The sequence below is a fragment of the Balaenoptera ricei genome, chromosome 13 (genome assembly GCF_028023285.1).
Source record: "Balaenoptera ricei isolate mBalRic1 chromosome 13, mBalRic1.hap2, whole genome shotgun sequence".
NCBI lineage: Eukaryota > Metazoa > Chordata > Mammalia > Artiodactyla > Balaenopteridae > Balaenoptera > Balaenoptera ricei.
Genome location: NC_082651.1, coordinates 57,634,070 through 57,657,010, shown reverse-complemented (window position 1 = coordinate 57,657,010; position 22,941 = coordinate 57,634,070). Strand labels below are relative to the sequence as shown.

The 22,941-nt window shown below is 37.0% G+C and overlaps 1 protein-coding gene across 3 annotated transcripts in view; it reads right to left on the bottom strand.

Annotated features, from left to right (window-relative positions):
- ASB3 (ankyrin repeat and SOCS box containing 3) overlaps nt 1–22,941 on the bottom strand; it is a 93,193-nt gene that overhangs the window by 46,678 nt on the left and 23,574 nt on the right. For 2 of the 3 annotated variants that reach the window (XM_059943354.1, XM_059943352.1), the window contains exons 2-3: nt 12,703–12,911; nt 7,485–7,643 (exon numbers count right to left, since the gene is read on the bottom strand). In XM_059943354.1, the coding sequence (XP_059799337.1) occupies nt 7,485–7,643; nt 12,703–12,898 (355 nt within the window). In that variant the 5' untranslated portion in view covers nt 12,899–12,911. The remainder of the gene's footprint in view (nt 1–7,484; nt 7,644–12,702; nt 12,912–22,941) is intronic. The other variant, XM_059943353.1, reaches the window with a different exon arrangement.

The following is a 22,941-nucleotide window of genomic DNA, read 5'->3' as shown; positions in this document are numbered from 1 at the left end:
AGTACTATACTAACTCCACTGACAGCATATGTTAGTTTCAACTTTTCACTCTGACAAAGTGACTGGCAAGGATGGAGAATTATTTCGAGAATGTCACTGGGTAAGTAGGACTACCCACAGTTATTTATTTCATAATTAAATGTTATAATCAGAATGGTTATAAAGTAAGGCTTTTTTAAGGTTAATTTCAAACCACTCTCCCTATATATACAGATATATTTCTATAATGTGTCTTGGCCATGAATCCTTAGTCTGAAATGTAGTATTTGATTACTACTTAGAAAAATTTTTTCTAAAATTGTAATGCAAAGTTACACTTCTTTCTTACAAAGGACCTCGTGTGTGCCCAACGACTAACAATCTTAAAGATGTATACTGATGGGAAAAACCATGACCAAATGGACAAAATTCATTATGTTAGGAATGTAACAGAAAGACTGTAGTCAGTACCCCAATCTAATTCTACATGTTGCCACTGACATGTCTCTGTTTCTGACAGAAAGAAGTCAAATGGGTAATTAGACATCAGAGACCATATCCAGAAAAACAAATCTTTCAATCACATGAAAGTCTTAGAAGACAAAAACCTAAAATTCCACTATTTTATTATTTTTCCATATGTCTCCCCACCAACAGAGTCAAGAGAAACGTTTGATTTAGATAGCAGAGCTATAAAAGTGAATTCTACCACTTTCTGTAATTATCCGATTCACGTTTTTGAAGTACTCATATAGCAGCAGTTTCCTTCAAGGAGCCACCTCTGTATGATCTCCACAGTATGGCTTAGAGAAACAAATCATTACACTGAGGAGTCCCTATCAAAGAAAAAGTATCTGGCAAAACATCCCTCATCCCAAGGACCACTCCAGTGTTTAGGACTCTGCACTCTCACTGCCAAGGGCCTGGGTTCAATCCATGGTTGGGGAACTAAGATCCCACAAGCTACAGTGTGGCATGGCCAAAAAGTAAATTAATTCATTAATTTAATTTAATAAAATAATTATTCAATTATGAACATGCAAGAACTCAAGGAACATTATTCCCATGGGTCCTTTCAGAGGACTCTGTTAAAGGAAGAATTTAGTTAACCAAACAAGACTGGAAAAACCAAGGCAAAATAACTGATGATAAACTTCTAAGCTACGGAACCACAGAACTATAAGAGTAAAATAAAATGAAGGCATTAAGATGCCAGAATAGGACGCAAAATGTTATTTCCACTGACGACGTTAATACAATATAACTAACAAAATTTGGCAAAGGACAGAAAAAAGAAAAAGAGTTACACAGGAGAGTATAGGGATACGGATTTCTTCATTTTTAAAAGCCGGAAGTTTAATTCTATCAATCAAACATGACTAATAAAATGACAGATGGCGTAAACACATTTAATTATATGAAGGTAACACAAGAAAGATAATAAATATACTAGCTTCAAACTGCTTACCTTAAGGAATGAAAAGATACAGTCTTAAAGCATCGAAGAGTATGATATAAAATAATAAAAAGTTACATCAAGAAAGTAAATAGAACATGAAATTAACATTTTTAAAATGTAACTTTTTAGTGAACAGCCATACTTCAGACCTGAGAAAACTCAAACTCCTATTTTCAAGAACATGTCCTCAAATAAAAATAAGCTTAAGTTATAATCCTTGAGGAAGATGATTAATCTTTCCATTGAAAGATCTACAAATAACTCCAAAGATTAAGTTTAATTAATATAATACATATTAAATATATGAATGCTAAACCTCAAAATTCATAGCACCTCAAAAAATAACTCTATGAATGATCACTAATCCATGAAAATACCAGTGAAAAGTGAAATACAGGTTGGTTTGTTCAACTCTGGAATATACCAACAGAGTCAGAGTTAAAGGATAGGCCACACGAGCTAAAGTATGACATATTTTACAATTTAATATTGAAATAGGCAGCCTCACATAACACTGTTTATAAAAAACTTTGTTCCTAATAAACAGCACAGCTATGTTTAACGTTGAAGGTTACACAGACTAAGCAGAGACTCAGAAGAACAAAAAATGAAAAATAATCCATCAAAAGCCAAAACAGCATGCTGTGCAGTTCTCATAGAAATTGTTCTGTGAGGTCGCACTGGGTTGGATTTGAGCCTCCAATTTATCAGTGTTGTTTCCTGAATTTGTGGGATTGTCTCATTTTAATTCTTACTGTCATAGAACTGAAAACCTTCCTTCCAAACTCAATTTTATGAAAATCTTGGTGAGTTCCGTGTAGGAAAGATAATCCCATTATGAACAGTGGAGCAGTAAATTTTCTGTCTGCATTTAGCCTTTAGTTCAATCATAATGACACACCACTGATGGTAATGACTTTTCTAGTCACCTGAAAATTTCCATAGTTCTGTATTCATTTTCTATGCCTTGATCTCCCAGTTTAGGTGTTAACTGGGCCACAGGATAGGTACTACAACATGCAAGGGAATATAGCTTCCCTTGGGGGGAGGGGTAACATACTCCAAAGTTTCAGCAATGAACAGTTTTGGAAGATAAAGCTACAGATGGGGAAGGAAGCTATACTAGACGGGCAGTCCCCCTTTCTCACTTTAAGTCCAGTTGGTCCAACCTCTCTTCCTTACCTAGAGATTATCATCTATAGCTTGGTGCAAACCTTGAAGTGTTCTAGATTTTGTTTTAATAAAAAAAACTCTTCCATTACAGATGGAAACACAGATCACTATGGTTATTTAAAAGAGGGAGAAAGATACAGGTAAGTAAAGCACACTGCTGAAGTCTGTCATATTATTTATGGGTCAGAGCAGACACTAGAGCCCAGAACACCTAACTAAACAAACACCTAACTGAAGAGTCACATATCCATTCTTTGTCACTATGTTTTTGCAAAAGCTCAGGCTGTACTTTTCCTTTTCTCTTCCTTTTTTAAAAATACTCTACTTCCGGGCTTCCCTGGTGGCACAGTGGTTGAGAATCTGCCTGCCAACGCAGGGGACACGGATTCGAGCCCTGGTCTGGGAAGATCCCACATGCCGCGGAGCAACTAGGCCCGTGAGCCACAACTACTGAGCCTGCGCGTCTGGAGCTTGTGCTCCTCAACAAGAGAGGCCGCGACAGTGAGAGGCCCGCGCACCGCGATGAAGAGTGGCCCCCGCTCGCCGCAACTAGAGAAAGCCCTCGCACAGAAACGAAGACCCAACACAGCCAAAAATAAATAAATTAATTAAAAAAAAAAAACTCTACTTCCAAACAAGGACCTAATACAATTGATGCAGTACTTGAGCATGCAGAAGTACTCTATGTACTATATATCCTTGGGCTTAAACTCTCTGCTTGAGTCAAAATATTTTTTGTATTAGCCAATACAAAACATAATTAGGATGGTAGTTTGCCGCCAAAGAAACTAAATAAATCCTATTACTAAAAATAAGTGATTTAAAGTTTTTCACTGGTGTGAATTATCCTGGCAACTCTTCCTTCATTAACATAAAAAACAGCAAGTATATCCTGAAATATAAATCACTAAAAACTCTGCATCTCTAATTTTCTCCAAATACTTATATAATAAGTAAGCACGATGCTGAATTCAGTAAATGGAACTATTATATTTTGAAACTGTAAACTAAGTGATCAAGCTAGCATTTCTCAAATAGTCCTATGGAATAATGTTTTTTGAGATATTCCCCCTAAGTGTTCCACAAATAAAAATAATATTAAGGTCAAATACATTTCAAAATGCTGGATTAAAGTTAAAACAAGTGATGTTTTATAAGAAGTTATTTCAAAGACCTTCATTCTTTCATTCAACAAATAATTTACTGCATGCCTACCATATACCAGGCACTGATCTGAGTTTGGGAGCTACAACAGTGAACAAGATAAATAAAATCCCTGCTCTCGTGGAACATTCTTTCTAGTGAGAGGAGTCAATAAACAAAGTAGCAAACAAATAAAATAATTGCAGCCAGTGACAAGAACTATGAAAATACTAAAACAGGATAACATAGAGTACAGAGGATACTGCAGACTAGGTGGACACATAAAGCTACATGGCTACTAATTTTTGTTTTTCTACACTGGGGAATATAGAACATAGCATTTCCCAAACATATGTTGATCAGGAATACTTCTGTCAATGAACATCTATTAATAGCTCACTGAATCAATTCAGGAAATGCTATTCTAACCAATACACAGACAGTTAGCAAGATCAAAACTTAAATACAGAACTTCTGATCCTAAATACAGTGTTTTCACACTTCCTCATCTGTGATAGTAGAAATAATAATAGTACATATGTCATAGAATCGTGGCGAAAATTAAACAAGGTAATTCATGTAAAACATCTGACACAGGGTTTGGTACACATTCTCTGCTTAATAAATGTTGCTGTTACTATTAATAGAGTACTCTGCACATGATATCTTCCTCTGTCATCCCAGGGTGACTTATTTTTCCCTTTTTTAATACCCTGAACACGTTATTTCTAACTCTTTTACAGGACTTAATTCCTTTTGTTCACGCCTCTATGTTAGATTCCTTGAAGATAACAACTAGAATAGAGATTGAACTTAGCACGGCTTCAACGAAAGCTTAAGCTTACTATGTAGTTGTACAGAATATCCGAAATGGGTTGAATGTGGATGTGGTTAAAAAAAAACAAACTTTACATAAAAAGTAATCTCCCCTCTAGGAAACTCAAACCATATTACAGCAAGGCTTCCATGAAACATCTTCATAATAGTATATATCACATATTTAAAACACTTTTATAAATTAATATCACCAGTAATGGATCATTTTCTTCCTGATAAGATGCACCAAGATACCATTTCACTTCTGTGGTATTCCTGGAGAAATGTATAACCTGTACTTTATCAAGGAAAAACATCAGACAAACCCAAATTGAAAGACATTCTACAAAATAAATGGCCTGAACTCTTCAAAAATGCTAAAATCATAACAGATAAAGACTGAAAAACCGTTCCAAATTACGAGAGGCTAAAGAGACATAACATCTAAATATAATAAATAATCCTGGACTGATCTTGAACCAATTAAAAAAAATTTTTTTTTATTTGCTAAAAAGGACATTAGTGGAGCAACTGGCAAACCTGAGTAAAATGTAGATTAAACAACAGTACTGTATCAGTGTTAACTTCCTGATTTTGATTATTTTATGGCAGTTACATAAAAGAATTTCATTGCTTCTAGGAAGTTCACACGGAAGTATTTATGGGTAAAGAAGCTTTATGTCTACAATTTAATCTCAAAGGGTTCCAAAAAAATAATACATGGATAAATATATAGGGAGAAAAAACGATACACTGAGCAGGGCAAAAGAACAAACTTTGGGTGAAAGGTACACAAGAATCCTTTGTACTGTTATTTCCATAAGTCTGAAATTATTTCAAAACAAAACACACTTGTCTAAGAACAGAAAAAAAAGGAAAGACGGCAAATAATCATATGAAAAGATGTTCAACATCATTAGCAATCAGGAAAAATACAAATTAAAATCACAACGAGATACCACTAAATCCCTATTAAAATGACTAAAATGTAAAAAAAGAAAAAAAGAAAAATTTGTCAATACCAAGTGACATGGTGAGGATGCGCGACAACTGAAACTCTCAAACATTACTGGAAGGGATGCAAAATGGGAGAGTCACTATATAAGAAACTTCCAAATTGTTTTCCAAAATTAAACATACACTTACCACACGAACCAACAATCCTAAATATTAATTCAAGAGAAATGAAAACTTATATTCAAACAAAACCTGTGTGCAAAAGTTTGTGGCAATTTGTTCATAATCACCAAACACTGAAAACTCAGATGTCTATCAACTAGTAAATAGATAAATTGTGGTGCACTCATACAATGGAATACTACTTAGCAAGAAAGGAATGAATTACTGATACATGCAACAACATGTATGAATCTCAAAAGCATTATGCTAAGTGAAAGAAGTCAGTCTCAAAGGTTACATGTTGTATTATTTCATATATATTTATGACATTCTGTAAAACAAACTACAGGGGAGTTCCCTGGTGGCCTAGGATTCTGGGCTTCCACTGCCGTGGCCCAGGTTCAATCCCTGGTCAAGGAACTGAGATCCCACAAGCTGCACGGCACAGCCAAAAAAGAAAAAAACAAACTACACGGATGAAAACAGAAAACAGATCAGTGGTTGTCAGGGGTGAAGTAGGGGGAAAAGGTTGATTAAAAATAGGCAGCATGATGGAATTCTGCAAGGTGATGGAACTGTTCTGTGTCTTGACTGTCATTGTCATTACACATTTTTATGCATACATCAAAACTCGTAAAACTGTACACTAAAAAGAATGAATTCTACTGTACATAAACTTTAAGAGTATATATTTTTAAATTTACAAGGAAAAAATTATTTTCATAGATCTCTCATTTTATTCTCAGCCCAATAAAGACTAGGTAGGTACTATTACTCTCATGTTATAAGTGAGGAAACTGAAGCACACAGTAAATAAATGAACATATGAATTACATGTGGCAGGACCAAAACTATAATCCAAATACACTGATTCTGTACAAATGTTTTATTCTCTTAATTTTCTCATGTTCCACTAAACTTTATGGGCCACAATGTCCCTGAAGACAAACAGGATGAAAGGGAGGGAGAGAAGCAAAAAAGACAGGTATTAGAAGTAGCCCTTCAGAATTTGGCCTTTTTTTTTTTTTTTAGTGTTTATTTATTTGTTTGTTTATTATTTATTTATTTATTTATTTTGGCTACGCCGGGTCTTAGTTGCAGAATGAGGACTCTTAGTTGCGGCATGAGGACTTCTTAGTTGCAGCACGTGAACTCTTAGTTACAGCATGCGGACTTCTTACCTGCAGCATGCAGGATCTAGTTCCCCAACCAGTAATCGAACCCAGGCCCCCTGCATTGGGAGCACAGAGTCTTACCCACTGGACCACTAGGGAAATCCCTGGCCTTTGTTCTTAATGAATTAAAAAACAGACCATAACTGAAGAAGTCTGAATAGTGATCCATATAGGCAACAAATTAACTGGCGTTAAAGGTTTAGCTCATGATTTCTTCCATAAAACATTCTTAATTTCTTAATGCTAAGAAAAAGCAAAAGCAAAAGCAAACATAAAACATTCACAGGTAACCTTGTAACTACTGTTACAATTTAAACTCTCCCTGGTCTTCAGAACAACATTGAGAACAATGATAATGACTACAATTCAGAACAGGTTTTACAACTTTAAGTAAACATTTAAAAGATATTCCCAGATGCTATCACCCAAGGGTAGAAAACAAAGAAGAACCTTTAAAAATACCTTTTTGGTTTCAAAATCAAAGAAGTGACAGTATAATATTTGCCAGAGAACACACTATAAATACAACAGCTTTAGGAAAAATTAAGCTTAGTTTCTTTAGCAAAAAATAAAAGTAAAAAATAAAAAATTATATCTGTACCACAAATAATATACTTCACCTAAAAACAGTGGTGTGGTTTCCTCTAAAGTAGTGGCATTAGGATCTGCCCCAGCTTCTAAAAGAATCTGTATGATCTTCCAATGTCCTTGACTTGCAGCAAGATGTAATGCACAGAAGCCCTCAAAAGTCTTTGTCTTAATGTAGTTTTTAGATGAATCTATGAAAGAATAAAAAACTATCAATTAGAAGGTATCACTTCTATTTCTTGGGATTAAAAAGCAAAGATTCCAAGAAGAATTTAATAAAATATTAAAAGATAATTATAAATGGGAGGTCTCATAGTTTAAAACTCTCTAGAAAATCAAGAAAAAGTTCTACAAGGGTCACAGTATAAACAGCTTCCCAGTAGTCTTAACACAAATTCTGCCCACACACTCATTTTCTCTTCTCTGATTTTTGGTAAGTGGGGGAAGGAGAGTGGCAGGAATTGAAAAGTAATAACACAAAAGCAAGATCCAAGATTTACTGAAATATTAATAAATTTGATTCATTTATTTCTAAATTTCCATAAGGAAAATGGTCTCACCTGTAGCATTACTTCCTTGTACTCAACTAATAAGATGAAGGTATTTAAAATACTCCTTTTCTAACCTAAAACTACATTCTAATCATTAATGAAGCCTACATTTCTAAAATAATAAAATGTACTCCAAAGAAACTGAACAATGGCATACAATTTATAAGGAACTTATGAGTTGACTTAAGTTTTCTGGGGTTTGTTATGAAAATCTCAAAGTTTTGGTAACATTCAAATTATGTAAACAATGTCCACATTAAATTTTTTGTAAGTCCACAGCAAAAGATAATATTAAGTGACTTTCTTACCTTTGCCTCCAAAACAATAAAATTCTAAACCCACAATAGAACGGTGGGTTGAATGGGGGAGGCATTTCTGAGAGCACTGATAAACAAAAACAAAAAATAAACAAGTAAAAAAAGCTTTAAATAATATTTTCTTGAAATACCAGAATTAAAACTAATGCTTCTGACTACAATAATCATCTGTTTTAAGTAATTCCTGTGATCATAACTGCTGAAACTGTCAGTCTAAGCCATAATAATACTCAATTAACAGCTTGTAAGCATGAATAAACAGCCTCCAACTTTACAGGATACACAACTAAATGGCAAGATAGGGTAGTTATATTTTAAAAGTTCCTATCACAAAAACAGTGTTCCCAGATTAGCCAGAAACTGACATATATTCAGATATCCACAAAACTATAAGGTTAAGACATGAAAAACTAGGAACACACAGATATATACAGATACAGATATGTAAATAGCTCCCAAATAGAAAATTTCAACATTATAAAGAAGCTGATTCTTCCCAAAATAATAATAAATTTATTATAATTCTAATCAAAATGTCAACAGAGCTGGGTGTTAGTTCATTGATTGGTTTTATACTTGTAAAGTGACTCAAGTTGATAGGGGTTAGGGAGGGCAGGTAAGAATAACAAAGAATTTAGAAAAATAAAAGAAGAAAAATATTGGGGGGAAGCTAGACTTACTATTAAACCATGTGCTAAAGTTAGAATAAGTAAAATAACATGGTCCATCTGAACACAACTCAATCACTATGCTACACTGCCTTATTTATCTAAGGATTTCCAATATCTGTTAACATGCCCAGTGTAACAGTGTAATATTTTCTTAACATGAACTAATAAAAAGTACTATGAATTATTACATCATATATTGGCCACATAAAAGTACTTGTTCACAGTATGTTATAATTAATTACAAGAGTTTAAGTGACCTTTCGTCAGCAAATGGTTTAATATAGAATGGCATGATTAACTGTCACTGAAGATCATTATTGTTCTTTAAGATAATAAACTTCATGAAATCTCAGTACCTATTACACCAAACTGCCAATACAGAAGACAAGCAAATTTGTTATTTGTACTAATACTTTATACAGAAAGCTAAAGTGAAATATATATATATATATATATGCATATTAAATTTCTAAGTAATCCATACTTCAGCGTTCTTCTCCAACTTGAACGAAAAGGCCATGTATGACTTCTAGGCTAGATTCTGGATCTAAAATGAAGACAGTAAAGCAAAGCCTTCCTAACCTTCTAAGACTCTTCCATCCTTTTTGTCTAGGCCTGAGCACCTTCATACTTCAGTATACTAATAAAAAGTATGGTTCAGGAATCTCTGGCAGTTAACTAATATTAGATGAAGTTTAAGGAGGCAGAAATTATATAATAAAAGACAAATTTATGTATACCAGCTGAGCCACAAGGGACAAGAGAATTATGAATCATATAAAACACAAGTATAGCAAGTATAAAGAATGACAGAAATGTCAAACTTTTTTTCAAAACTTTTAAGATTAACCCATAATAACAAGTTAACTGGTTACGGATATGAAGATGCTACTGTCATCATTAAGCAGAAGAGACCTCACTTCACTCTTCAAGACTAGGAATGTTTGTACGTCACCATCACTTTAAAATACCTCCTTACATGAAGCCGTATGCTAGCTAGACATTTTACAAAGTAGTCAGCTACCATTCCTCACTGGTAAATGTTTATGAACTTGAATCAACCAGAAAAGTTTAAATTATAATCTTTTTTAAAAGACAGTGGATCTGAATAAAGTATGGATTTTAATTTACAAAAGAAGGGATGAGCCAGGGGAATATAGAAAACATTTTTGAAAGTGACCAATAGGCTATATAGCCCTTTTGCTTCATTTTAGTTTGATTTTTCTAGTGAATCAAGTAACCAAATCTGACAGAATTTTGGACATTCGTTCCAACTACACAGAACAACCAAACTCATGGAAAACTGAGACCAAAAATGTCACCACCTCCTAGAATAAGTCATATAGCTGCTTCCTACCCTCTGCAAACCCTATTTCCTATCTCCCTACCCCTACCCTAATCCTTGTGTATGTACTGCACATAAATTAGATTTATCCAAAATTTATTTCACAATAGTGAACTCTAATACAAATCGTGAGAAATTTTTATTTGACCATTTATATCAACTATTCACATAGTTAACTATGAGTGACTTACCCTCCAAAAACATCAAGTCTAAAAAAGAATAGTCATTAACAATGAAGGTGATACTTTTAATTTCTAAAAGAAAACATAGATGACTTAAATAGCCAGTTCAAACACATTAAGTCAAAAGCCTGCCTAATTTTATTCAGTAGCTAAAAGGAAAAAAAATTATAACATAAAACTGATGTGGGAAGAGATATCAGTATATCTGGAATGAACTTTTTGACTAGAAACAAATATTCAAATTCATGCCTTTGGGGACTCCCCTGGTGGCGCAGTGGTTAAGAATCTGCCTGCCAATGCAGGGGACACGGGTTCGAGCCCTGGTCCGGGAAGATCCCACACGCCAGGGAGCAACTAAGCCCGTGTGCCACAGCTACTGAAGCCCGAGCGCCTAGAGACCGTGCTCCCCAACAACAGAAACCACCGCAATGAGAAGCCCAAGCGCTGCGATGAAGAGTAGCATCCACTCGCCGCAACTAGAGAAAGCCCGCACGCAGCAACGAAGACCCAACACAGCCAAAAATAAATAAATAAAACAAATTTATAACAACAACAAAAAATTCATGCCTTTGTCACTAGAGATAGTTTGGGAATTCAAGCTATAGAATTAACTTCAAACAAATTCTGAAAACATGTATTTTTACATTTGAGGCATAAACTCTATTTTTCCAATATCTTTAAACATTCAACTATCATAGACTCTAGAACACGTGATTTAAAAAGCATTCATGATAAACTTCCTGTATTATGATTTGGAGAATTTAGCCTTGTCACCTCTCATCCCTTAAAACAAAACAAACAAAAAGCCACACCAAAAACATTGTGAGGATTACTTTCTTTCCCATCCATGAAGTAATAAGTTAGTAATTTTGATTAGCTATGGTCCCAAAAGTCTACCTTCTGAGTGACTGGTGATGGTAAGTACACAGGGGAGAAGAATGTGAATGTCCATGATTAATGAAATGTAAATGGTGCACTGAGTGTCATCACATGGAATGTTATATTCAAACTCAGTTTAAATTAACTGAACGTTAAAAATGTTTACTTTGATTAAACGCTGGAAGCATACTATAGTGGAAAAACATGGGCTTTAGAGTCAGAGAGAAATGGGTTCAAATCAAATATCCTGGTTTAGTACATAACTTTGGACGAGTCAGCTTCTCTGAGCCTTGGTCTTTTCAACAATAAAATGGGGATAACATGTTCTCAATAGCAGTTTTGCATATTTAGATAAATAATGTAAATCAAGCATCTAGTACAATGACTGCTACAAAGCAGTGCTCAATCACCATTAATTCTCTTCCCACACCCTGCTTCCTGAGTGTCACACTGTCTCATTTAGTCTCATTTACTGAACCCCTCACTCAGTTGTGTGCTGGCTGTGTAACTGGCTCTGAGGGAGTGAAAAAAGAAAAAAAAAAAAAGTTTATAGAATTGGTTTGTAACACTGGCTGATTTCTGTGGTGTAACTACTCCCACATGGCTGATCTCAACCTACGAACATGAAGTCAACCAAATACAGAGCTGGAAAGAGATGTGCATGATTACTCTCTGTCCCATTACTCTGTTCTATTTTTTCCACAACACTTTTACCTTTTGAAATTACCTTGTTTAACTGTTTAGGTATTTATTGTCTGTTCCCACCCCTACCCCCAAAGGGAATAAAAACACTACGGCAGGGACCTTGTCTGTCCTGTTCTCTTCTGTGTCCTCAGCAAGTACAAAATCAAACTAATTGGAAAGAGTTCCCAAATTCAGGAAACTGAAAAGTATTAAAAAAAAAAAAAAAAGACTAATTCAAGGAAAACACTCATACCCTCAATTTCGGCAGCACTGTTCTTTTTCTTTGGAGAAGGAATAAAAAATAAACATGACCAGTAAGTACCAAATGCTTAAATTAAAACAGCAGACTACTTCTGCCACATCACCTAGCTTAGCAATAAAAATCAGCCAGGCATAAGCACTTCCATATAAAGGACAACATTTCTAAATGTCCAGCTGAAACACCATACTTATATAATTCAAGGTAGGCAATCTTATCATTCTTAATAACACAGAAGCAGTTATTATATGGTTATACAAAGGTAAACAAATACTACTGTTAATAAGTCATGTATTACCATTTTTTTTCTTTTATTAATCCAGCTTGCAAGCCCAGCCTCCCACACCCCGAATTTACTTTACCTGCACGAATTAACATCTGCAAACATTCTAGAGAGTTGTGATAAGCTGCTTCATGAATTGGCATCCATCCCCTGTTATCAGCAACATCAACACTACGTCCGTTTTTGAGCAGTTTTCTTAAGACTTTAACATTGCCTTCCCTGGCAGCAAGTCCAACCGTGGAGCATGTGTCAGAGTAAGCCTCTGTAAAATCCATTCTTTTGACCAGTCTACAAAACAAGGCAGAAAGAAAACACTATCATCAATAAAACAACACTGCACTCCTAGATATTAGCAGATCACTGTGGACCTGTCTAGCATCTCTCACATAACTGCTGAGGAACAGCCTGAGGTGGAGATAGCAACCTGTCAGGCCATAGCCTCTGCCAGTCTGAACCAGGAAGTCTCTCTGTTTGGGGGACTGGGCTTCCTTAGAATCCTCTTATTAAAGACATCAAAGGAGTTTTAAGTGTTCTATCACTCCTTGTCCGAGCAGCTGCTTCCTGCAGGCTTCTGCTCCCGTTCATACTCCAACAAAATGCACTCACTGGAACACTGTTGATGAGAGAGTGAACTTCCTTCAGTTAATCCCAAATGTATATAGTCTACTGTGCAGAGATGGCCATTTAACTACCAGCAATGCTCAGCCTCAAGAACTAATTTTATAGCCCTCTACAGGGAAAAGCTAAACCCAAAAAGGCCAGAAAGAAGTGGACATTTTTTTTAAAAAACAAAAATAAGTAGTAATTCTAGTTTTTATGTCCCTGTTGGTTCTTTCCAGAAGGAGCAAAACACTCAGGTTCTCTTTCCTTGATTAAACAGTCCCACTGACTGAATATACTAAAATGAACAAAGACCATCATAGATGGGTCCAGCTTTCCTACACTAGCCCAGAAAGTTTTTCACAGCATTATTAACCTCTTCCTCACAATCTCCCTTCAAAGTCAAGTTCCCCTGGAGTCAGTGTCCAGTATAGCTCAGCATATGACTCTTACAAAGACAATTTCTTGTTAGTCACACTATGAGGCAGGTTGGGATAAGACCCAGGATTCTCATGGCAACAGTTATCCGCCAAAAGGCAGTCCCTCTCAGTAACATTTAGTTCCATTCTTCCTCTTAGTTTTTCTAAATATCTTAGGAGGTAGGTCAGGAAATACCAACAACATGTCTAGTCCAATACAGGTAAAAAACTTTCTAGAGTGATATTCTAAATAATTTAATCAGAAAGGGAGGTTTGAGGGAAGAGGTTAAAAGTAAGCACACAGCATTTCCTGTAGTAAATTTAAACGTATCTATGGTCATGTTTAAATATAAAGCTGTATCTGCAGAACCTGATTCTACAGAGAGCTAATATTAGCTATGAATTAATCTGATTAAATCAACCAGTCCATTACTAAGGAAGCAAAGATATTTATTACAGAACATTTAATTATTCAGTTAATAATTATTTACTGAGTACCAATTAAATGATCAGCAATGTGGAGGATATAAAGATGACACAGAAGTTGCAAGGAGGGGGAATGAAAAAGACACTGAAGGAGACCTTCAACATGGTGGAGGAGTAAGATGTGGAGATCACCTTCCTCCCTACAAATACATCAGAAATACATCTACATGTGGAACAACTCCTACAGAACACCTACTGAACACTGGCAGGAGACCTCAGACTTCCCAAAAGGCAAGAAACTGCCCACATACCTGGGCAGGGCAAAAGAAAAAAGAAATAACAGAGACAAAAGAATAGGGACAGGACCTGCACCTCTGGGAGGGACCTGTGAAGGAGGAAAAGTTTCCACACACTAGGAAGCCCCTTCACTGGCGGAGATGGGGGTGGCAGAAGGGAAGCTTCAGAGCCACGGAGGAGAGCACAGCAACAGGGCTGCAGAGGGCAAAGCGGAGAGATTCCCGCACAGAGGATCGGTGCCGACCAGCACTCACCAGCCTGAGAGGCTTGTCTGCTCACCCACCGGGGCGGGCGGGGGCTGAGAGCTGAGGCTCTGGCTTCGGCGGTCAGATCCCAAGGAGAGGACTGGGGTTGGCTGCAGGAACACAGCCTGAAGGGGGCTAGTGCGCCACAGCTAGCCGGGAGGGAGTCCGGGAAAAAGTCTGGAACTGCCGAAGAGGCAAGAGACCATTGTTTCGTGGTGCGCGAGGAGACGGGATTCAGAGCACCGCCTAAAAGAGCTCCAGAGACGGGCGTGAGCCGCGGCTACCAGCGCAGACACCAGAGACAGGCATGAGACGCTAAGGCTGCTGCTGCAGCCACCAAGAAACCTGTGTGCAAGCACAGGTCACTATCCACACCTCCCCTCCCGGAAGCCTGTGCAGCCCGCCACTGCCAGGGTCCCGTCATCCAGGGACAACTTTCCCGGGAGAACACACAGCACGCCTGAGGCTGTTACAACGTCACAGTGGCCTCTGCCACCGCAGGCTCCCCCCACATTCTGTACCCCTCCCTCCCCAGGGCCTGAGTGAGCCAGAGCCCCCGAATCAGCTGCGCTCCTTTAACCCTGTCCTGTCTGAGCGGGGGGAACAGACGCCCTCAGGCGACCTACACGCAGAGGCAGGGCCAAATCCAAAGCTGAACCCCAGGAGCTGTGCGAACAAAGAAGAGAAAGGGAAATTTCTCCCAGCAGCCTCAGGAGCAGCGGATTAAATCTCTACAACCAACTTGATATACGCTGCATATGTGGAATACCTGAAGACATCAAATCATCCCAAAATTGAGGAAGAGGACTTTGGGAGCAACTGTAGACTTGGGGTTTCCTTTTAATTTGTTTCAGGTTTTATGTTTACCTTAGTTTAGTATTTACAGTTTATTATCATTGGTAGATTTGTTTATTGATCTGGTTGCTCTCTCCTTTTTTTTTTTAATATATAGATATACTTTTTTTCCTTTTTCTCTTTTTGTGAGTGCATATGTGTATGCTTCTTTGTCTGATTTTGTCTGTATAGCTTTGCTTTTACCATTTGTTCTAAAGTTCTACCTGTTTTTCGTTTTTTCCTTTTTTTTAAGTATAGTTTTTAGTGCTTGTTATCATTGGTAGATTTGTTTTTTGGTTTGGTTGCTCTCTTCTTTCACTCTTTCTTTTCTTTTTTATTACTTTTTAATTTTTCATTTTTAATAATTTTTAAATTTTTTGCTTTAATAACTTTATTTTATTTTATTTTTTTCTTTCTTTCTTTTTTTCTCCCTCTTCTTCTGAGCCATGTGGCTGACAGGGTCCTGGTGCTCCCGCAGGGTATCAGGCCTGTGCCTCTGAGGTGGGAGAGCCAACTTCAGGACATTGGTCCACCAGAAACCTCCCAGCTCCAAGTAATATCAAACAGTGAAAACTCTCCCAGAGATCTCCATCTCAACACTAAGATCCAGCTCCACTCAACGACCAGCAAGCTACAGTGCTGGACACCCTATGCCAAGCAACTAGCAACACAGGAACACAACCCCACACATTAGCAGACAGGCTACCTAAAATCATAATAAGGTCATAGACACCCCAAAACACACCACCGGACATTGTCCTGCCCACCAGAAAGACAAGATCCAGCCTCATCCACCAGAAAACAGGCACTAGTCCCCTGCACCAGGAAGCCTACACAACCCACTGAATCAACCTTAGCCACTGGGGGCAGATACCAAAAACAATAGGAACTACGAACCTGCAGCCAGCGAAAAGGAGAACCCAAACACAGTAAGTTAAGCAAAATGAGAAGACAGAGAAAGACACAGTAGATGAAGGAGCAAGGTAAAAACCCATCAGACCAAACAAATGAAGAGGAAATAGGCAGTCTACCTGAAAAAGAATTCAGAGTAATGATAGTAGAGATGATCCAAAATCTTGGAAATAGAATGGAGAAAATACAAGAAACGTTTAACAAGGACCGAGAAGAACTAAAGAGCAAAGAAACAATGATGAACAACACAATAAATGAAATTAAAAATTCTCTAGAAGGAATCAATAGCAGAATGACTGAGGCAGAAGAACAGATAAGTGACCTGGAAGATAAAATAGCGGAAATAACCACCACAGAGCAGAATAAAGAAAAAAGAACGAAAAGAATTGAGGACAGTCTCAGAGACCTCTGGGACAACATTAAACGCACCAACATTCGAATTATAGGGGTCTGAGAAAAAACAAGAGAAAAAGGAAGTGACTGAGAAAATATTTGAAGAGATTATAGTTGAAAACTTCCCTAATATGGAAAAAGAAATAGTCAATAAAGTCCAGGAAGCACAGAGAGTCACATACAGGATAAATCCAAGGAGAAACACACCAAGACACATGTTAATCAAACTACCAGAAATTAAATACAAAGAAAAAATATTAAAAGCAGCAAGGGAAAAACAACAAATAACATACAACAGAATCCCCAAAAGGTTAACAGCTGATCTTTCAACAGAAACCCTGCAAGCCAGAAGGGAGTGGCAGGACATATTTAAAGTGATGAAAGGGGAAAACCTACAACCAAGATTACTCTACCCAGCTAGGATCTCATTCAGATTCGACAGAGAAATTAAAACCTTTACCAACAAGCAAAAGCTAAGAGAATTCAGCACCACCAAACCAGCTTCACAACAAATGCTAAAGGAACTTCTCTAGGCAGGAAACACAAGAGAAGGAAAAGACCTACAATAACAAACCCAAAACAATTAAGAAAATGGTCATAGGAACATACATATTGATAATTACCTTAAATGTAAATGGATTAAATGCTACAACCAAAAGACACAGACTGGCTGAATGGATAAAAAAAGACTGGCTGAATGGGTAAAAAAAAGTCTTAAAATAAAGACTGTTAAAGAGACAAAGAAGGACACTACATAATGATTAAGGGATCAATCCAATAAAGATATAACAATTGTAAATATTTACACACCCAACATAGGAGCACCTCAATACATAAGGCAAATGCTAACAGCCATAAAAGGGGAAATCGACAGTAACACCATCATAGTAGGGGACTTTAACACCCAACTTTCACCAATGACGGATCAACCAAGATGAAAATAAATAAGGAAACACAAGCTTTAAATGATACATTAAGCAAGATGGACCTAATTGATATTTATAGGATATGCCATCCCAAAAGAACAGAATACACTTTCTTCTCAAGTGCTCATGGAACATTCTCCAGGATAGATCATATCTTGGGTCACACATCAAGCCTTGGTAAATTTAAGAAAATTGAAATTGTATCAAGTATCTTTTCCGACCACAATGCTATTAGACTAGATATCAATTACAGGAAAAAACCTGTAAAAAATATAGACACATGGAGGGTACACAATACACTACTTAATAACCAAGAGATCACTGAAGAAATCAAAGAGGAAATCAATAAATACCTAGAAACAAATGACAATGAAAACATGATGACCCAAAACCTATGGGATGCAGCAAAAGCACTTCTAAGAGGGAAGTTTATAGCAATACAATCCTACCTCAAGAAACAAGAAACATCTCAAATAAAAAACCTAGCCTTACATCTAAAGCAATTAGAGAAAGAAGAACAAAAAAACCCCCTAAGTTAGAAGAAGGAAAGAAATCAAAAAGATCAGATCAGAAATAAATGAAAAAGAAATGAAGGAAATAGCAAAGATCAATAAAACTAAAAGCTGGTTCTTTGAGAAGATAAACAAAATTGATAAACCATTAGCCAGACTCATCAAGAATAAAAGGGAGAAGACTCAAATAAATAGAATTAGAAATGAAAACGGAGAAGTAACAACTGACACTGCAGAAATACAAAGGATCATGAGAGATTACAAGCAACTATATGCCAATAAAATGGACAACCTGGAAGAAATGGACAAATCCTTAGAAAAGCACAACCTTCCGAGGCTGAACCAGGAAGAAATAGAAAATATAAATAGACCAATCACAAGCATTGAAATTGAGACTGTGATTAAAAATTTTCCAACAAACAAGAGTCCTGGACTAGATGGCTTCACAGGCAAATTCTATCAAACATTTAGAGAAGAGCTAACTCCTATCCTTCTCAAACTCTTCCAAAATATAGTAGAGGGAGGAAAACTCTCAAACTCATTCTACAAGGCAACATCATCACCCTGATACCAAAACCAGACAAAGATGTCACAAAGAAAGAAAATTACAGGCCAATATCACTGATGAACATAGATGCAAAAATCCTCAATAAAATACTAGCAAACAGAATCCAACAGCACATTACAAGGATCATACACCATAATCAAGTGGAGGTTATCCCAAGAATACAAGGATTCTTCAATATATGCAAATCAATCAATGTGATACACCATATTAACAAACTGAAGGAGTAAACCATATGATCATCTCAACAGAGGCAGAAAAAGCTTTTGACAAAATTCAACACCCATTTATGATAAAAACCCTCCAGAAAGTAGGCATAGAGGGAACTTACCTCAACATAATAAAGGCCATATATGACAAACCCACAGCCAACATCGTTCTCAATGGTGAAAAACTGAAAGCATTTCCTCTAAGATCAGGAACAAGACGAGTCTGTCCACTCCCACCACTAGTATTCAACATAGTTTTGGAAGTTTTAGCCACAGCAGTCAGAGATGAAAAAGAAATAAAAGGAATCCAAATCGGTAAAGAAAAAGTAAAGCTGTCACTGTTTGCAGATGACATGATACTATACATAGAGAATCCTAAAGATGCTGCCAGAAAACTACTAGAGCTGATCAATGAATTTGGTAAAGGAGCAGGATACAAAATTAATGCACAGAAATCTCTTGCATTCTTATACACTAATGATGACAAATCTGAAAGAGAAATTAAGGAAACACTCCCATTTACCACTGCAACAAAAATAATAAAATACCTAGGAATAAATCTACCTAAAGAGACAGAAGACCTGTATGCAGAAAACTATAAGACACTGATGAAAGAAATTAAAGATGATACCAACAGATGGAGAGATATACCACGTTCTTGGATTGGAAGAATCAACATTGTGAAAATGGCTATACAACCCAAAGCAATCTACAGATTCAATGCAATCGCTATCAAACTACCAATGGCATTTTTCACAGAAGTAGAACAAAAAATTTCACAATTTGTATGGAAACAAAAGACACCGAATAGCCAAAGCAATCTTGAGAAAGAAAAACGGAGCTGGAGGAATCAGGTTCCCGGACTTCAGACTATAGTACAAAGCTATAGTAATCAAGACAGTATGGTACTGGCAAAAAAACAGAAATATAGATCAATGGAACAGGACAGAAAGCCCAGAGATAAACCCACGCATATATGGTCACCTTATTTTTGATAAACGAGTCAAGAATATACAATGGAGAAAAGACAGCCTCTTCAATAAGTGGTGCTGGGAAAACTGGACAGCTACATGTAAAAGAATGAAATTAGAATACTCCCTAACACCATACACAAAAATAAACTCAAAATGGATTAAAGACCTAAATGTAAGGCCAGACACTATAAAACTCTTAGAGGAAAACATAGGCAGAACACTCTTTGACATAAATCACAGAATACTATGACATAAAAGCAAGATCCTTTTTGACCCACCTCCTATAGAAATAAAAACAAAAATAAACACATGGGACCTAATGAAACTTACATGCTTTTGCACAGCAAAGGAAACCATAAACAAGACGAAAAGACAACCCTCAGAATGGGAAAAAATATTTGCAAATGAAGCAACTGACAAAGGACTAATCTCCAAAATTTGCAAGCAGCTCATGCAGCTCAATATCCAAAAAGCAAACAACCCAATCCAAAAATGGGCGGAAGACCTAAATAGACATTTCTCCAAAGAAGATATACAGATTGCCAACAAACACATGAAAGGATGCTCAACATCACTAAGCATTAGAGAAATGCAAATCAAAACTACAATGAGGTATCACCTCACACCGGTCAGAATGACCATCATCAAAAAAATCTACAAACAATAAATGCTGGAAAGGGTGTGGAGAAAAGGGAACCCTCTTGCACTGTTGGTGGGAATGTAAATTGATACAGCCACTATGAAGAACAGTATGGAGGTTCCTTAAACAACTACAATTAGAACTACCATATGACCCAGCAATCCCACTACTGGGCGTATATCCTGAGAAAACCATAATTCAAAAAGAGTCATGTACCACAATGTTCATTGCAGCATTATGTACAATAGCCAGGACATGGAAGCAACCTAAGTGTCCATCGACAGATGAATGGATAAAGAAGATGTGGCACATATATACAACGGAATGTTACTCAGCCATAAAAAGAAACGAAATTGAGTTATCTGTAGTGAAGTGGATGGACCTAAAATCTGTCATACAGAGTGAAGTAAGTCAGAAAGAGAAAAACAAATACCATATGCTAACATATATATATGGAACCTAAAAAAAAAAAATGGTTCCGAAGAACCTAGGGGCAGGACAGGAATAAAGATGCACACAGAGAACGGACTTCAGGACACGGGGAGGGGGAAGGGTAAGCTGGGACGAAGTGAGAGAGTGGCATGGACTTACATATACTACCAAATGTAAAACAGCTAGCTAGTGGGAAGCAGCTGCAAAGCACAGGGAGATCAGCTTGTGCCTTGTGACCACCTAGAGGGGTGGGATAGGGAGGGTGGGAGGGAGACGCAAGGGGGAGGAGATATGGGGATGTATGTATATGTATAGCTGATTCACTTTGTTATAAAGCAGAAAGTAACACACCATTGTGAAGCAATTATACTCTAATAAAGATGTTAAATAAATAAAAATTTTTTGGATGTCTTAAAAAAAAAAGATGACATAGACACAGATTCTATCTCAAGTTAGGTACTGTCTCACAGAAATGATAAATATATGTGATTCAAAATAGCAGAAAGTGCCATAAGAGAAGTACAGATAAGGAGCCATGAGTAGTCAAAGAAGGGGAAAACTACTTCAACTTGGTGAGGGATATGAGCTGTGCCTAAAAGATAAGGGAGGCTGTGACAATGAGATAACATGTAAAAGAGCATTTCTTGGGCAGAAGAAAAAATATAACCAAAATTATGGAAATGAACAAGCAAGGGTGAGTAAGGTTCAGTGAATAATGGAAACAATTTACTTTGGAAGGAGGGTTAGGTAAAAAAAGAATAGTAGAAAAATGAGGTTACAGAGGTAGCCAAACTACAGAGAATCTTGAATGCTAAGCTGTACATTTTTGAATATATTACTTTTAGCCAAGGCAATTACATCCAAATTTCACAAAAAAGAACAAATCCCACATTTTAGGTCTATTTATAAGCATATTCATCTAATAGAAGAAAACTTTTTTTCTACATAGGAAAACCACACACAAACACACATACAAGAATACTATTCCAAAGACATGAAAAACAACTTCAAGGGGCTTCCCTGGTGGCGCAGTGGTTGAGAATCTGCCCGCTAATGCAGGGGACACGGGTTCGCGCCCTGGTCTGGGAAGATCCCACATGCCACGGAGCAACTAGGCCCGTGAGCCACAACTACTGAGCCTGCGCGTCTGGAGCCTGTGCTCCGCAACAAAAAGAGGCCACAATAGTGAGAGGCACGCGCACCGCGATGAAGAGTGGCCCCCACTTGCCGCAACGACAGGAAGCCCTAGCACAGAAACGAAGACCCAACATAGTAATCAATCAATCAATAAATAAATCTTAAAAAAAAAAAAAAAAAACAACTTCAAGTAAAAACAGATAAGAATCCCCTTCTAAATTTTACTGGGTTTTCTCACAGTTACAAATAATGTTAACAGATCCAGATTAATACACAATAATCTGAAAAAATTAACAGAACTGGATAATATCTTTGCGCTTAAGGGAAAGAGAAGCCAAAAGAAATGTACTATAATAGCAGGATCGTTCTCTTCAACCTTTAATACCAACTAGTCAACATGAATAAACTGTTAAGATCTCCCTTAATAAAACCTCCCTATGTTCTAGACTAAAAAAGAGAATACAGAGTCAAACAACACAATACATACAATGTAATAACAAATATGTATGATACATAAACCTCAGCTAGACCTGAACTGGTAAACAAAATATCAGCTACAAAAATCAATTTTCGGGGCTTCCCTGGTGGCGCAGTGGTTGAGAATCTGCCTGCCAATGCAGGGGACACGGGTTCGGGCCCTGGTCTGGGAAGATCCCACATGCCGCGGAGCAACTAAGCCCGTGTGCCACAACTACTGAGCCTGCGCGTCTGGAGCCTGTGCTCCGCAACAAGAGAGGCCGCGATAGTGAGAGGCCCGCGCACCGTGATGAAGAGTAGTCCCCGCTTGCCGCAACTAG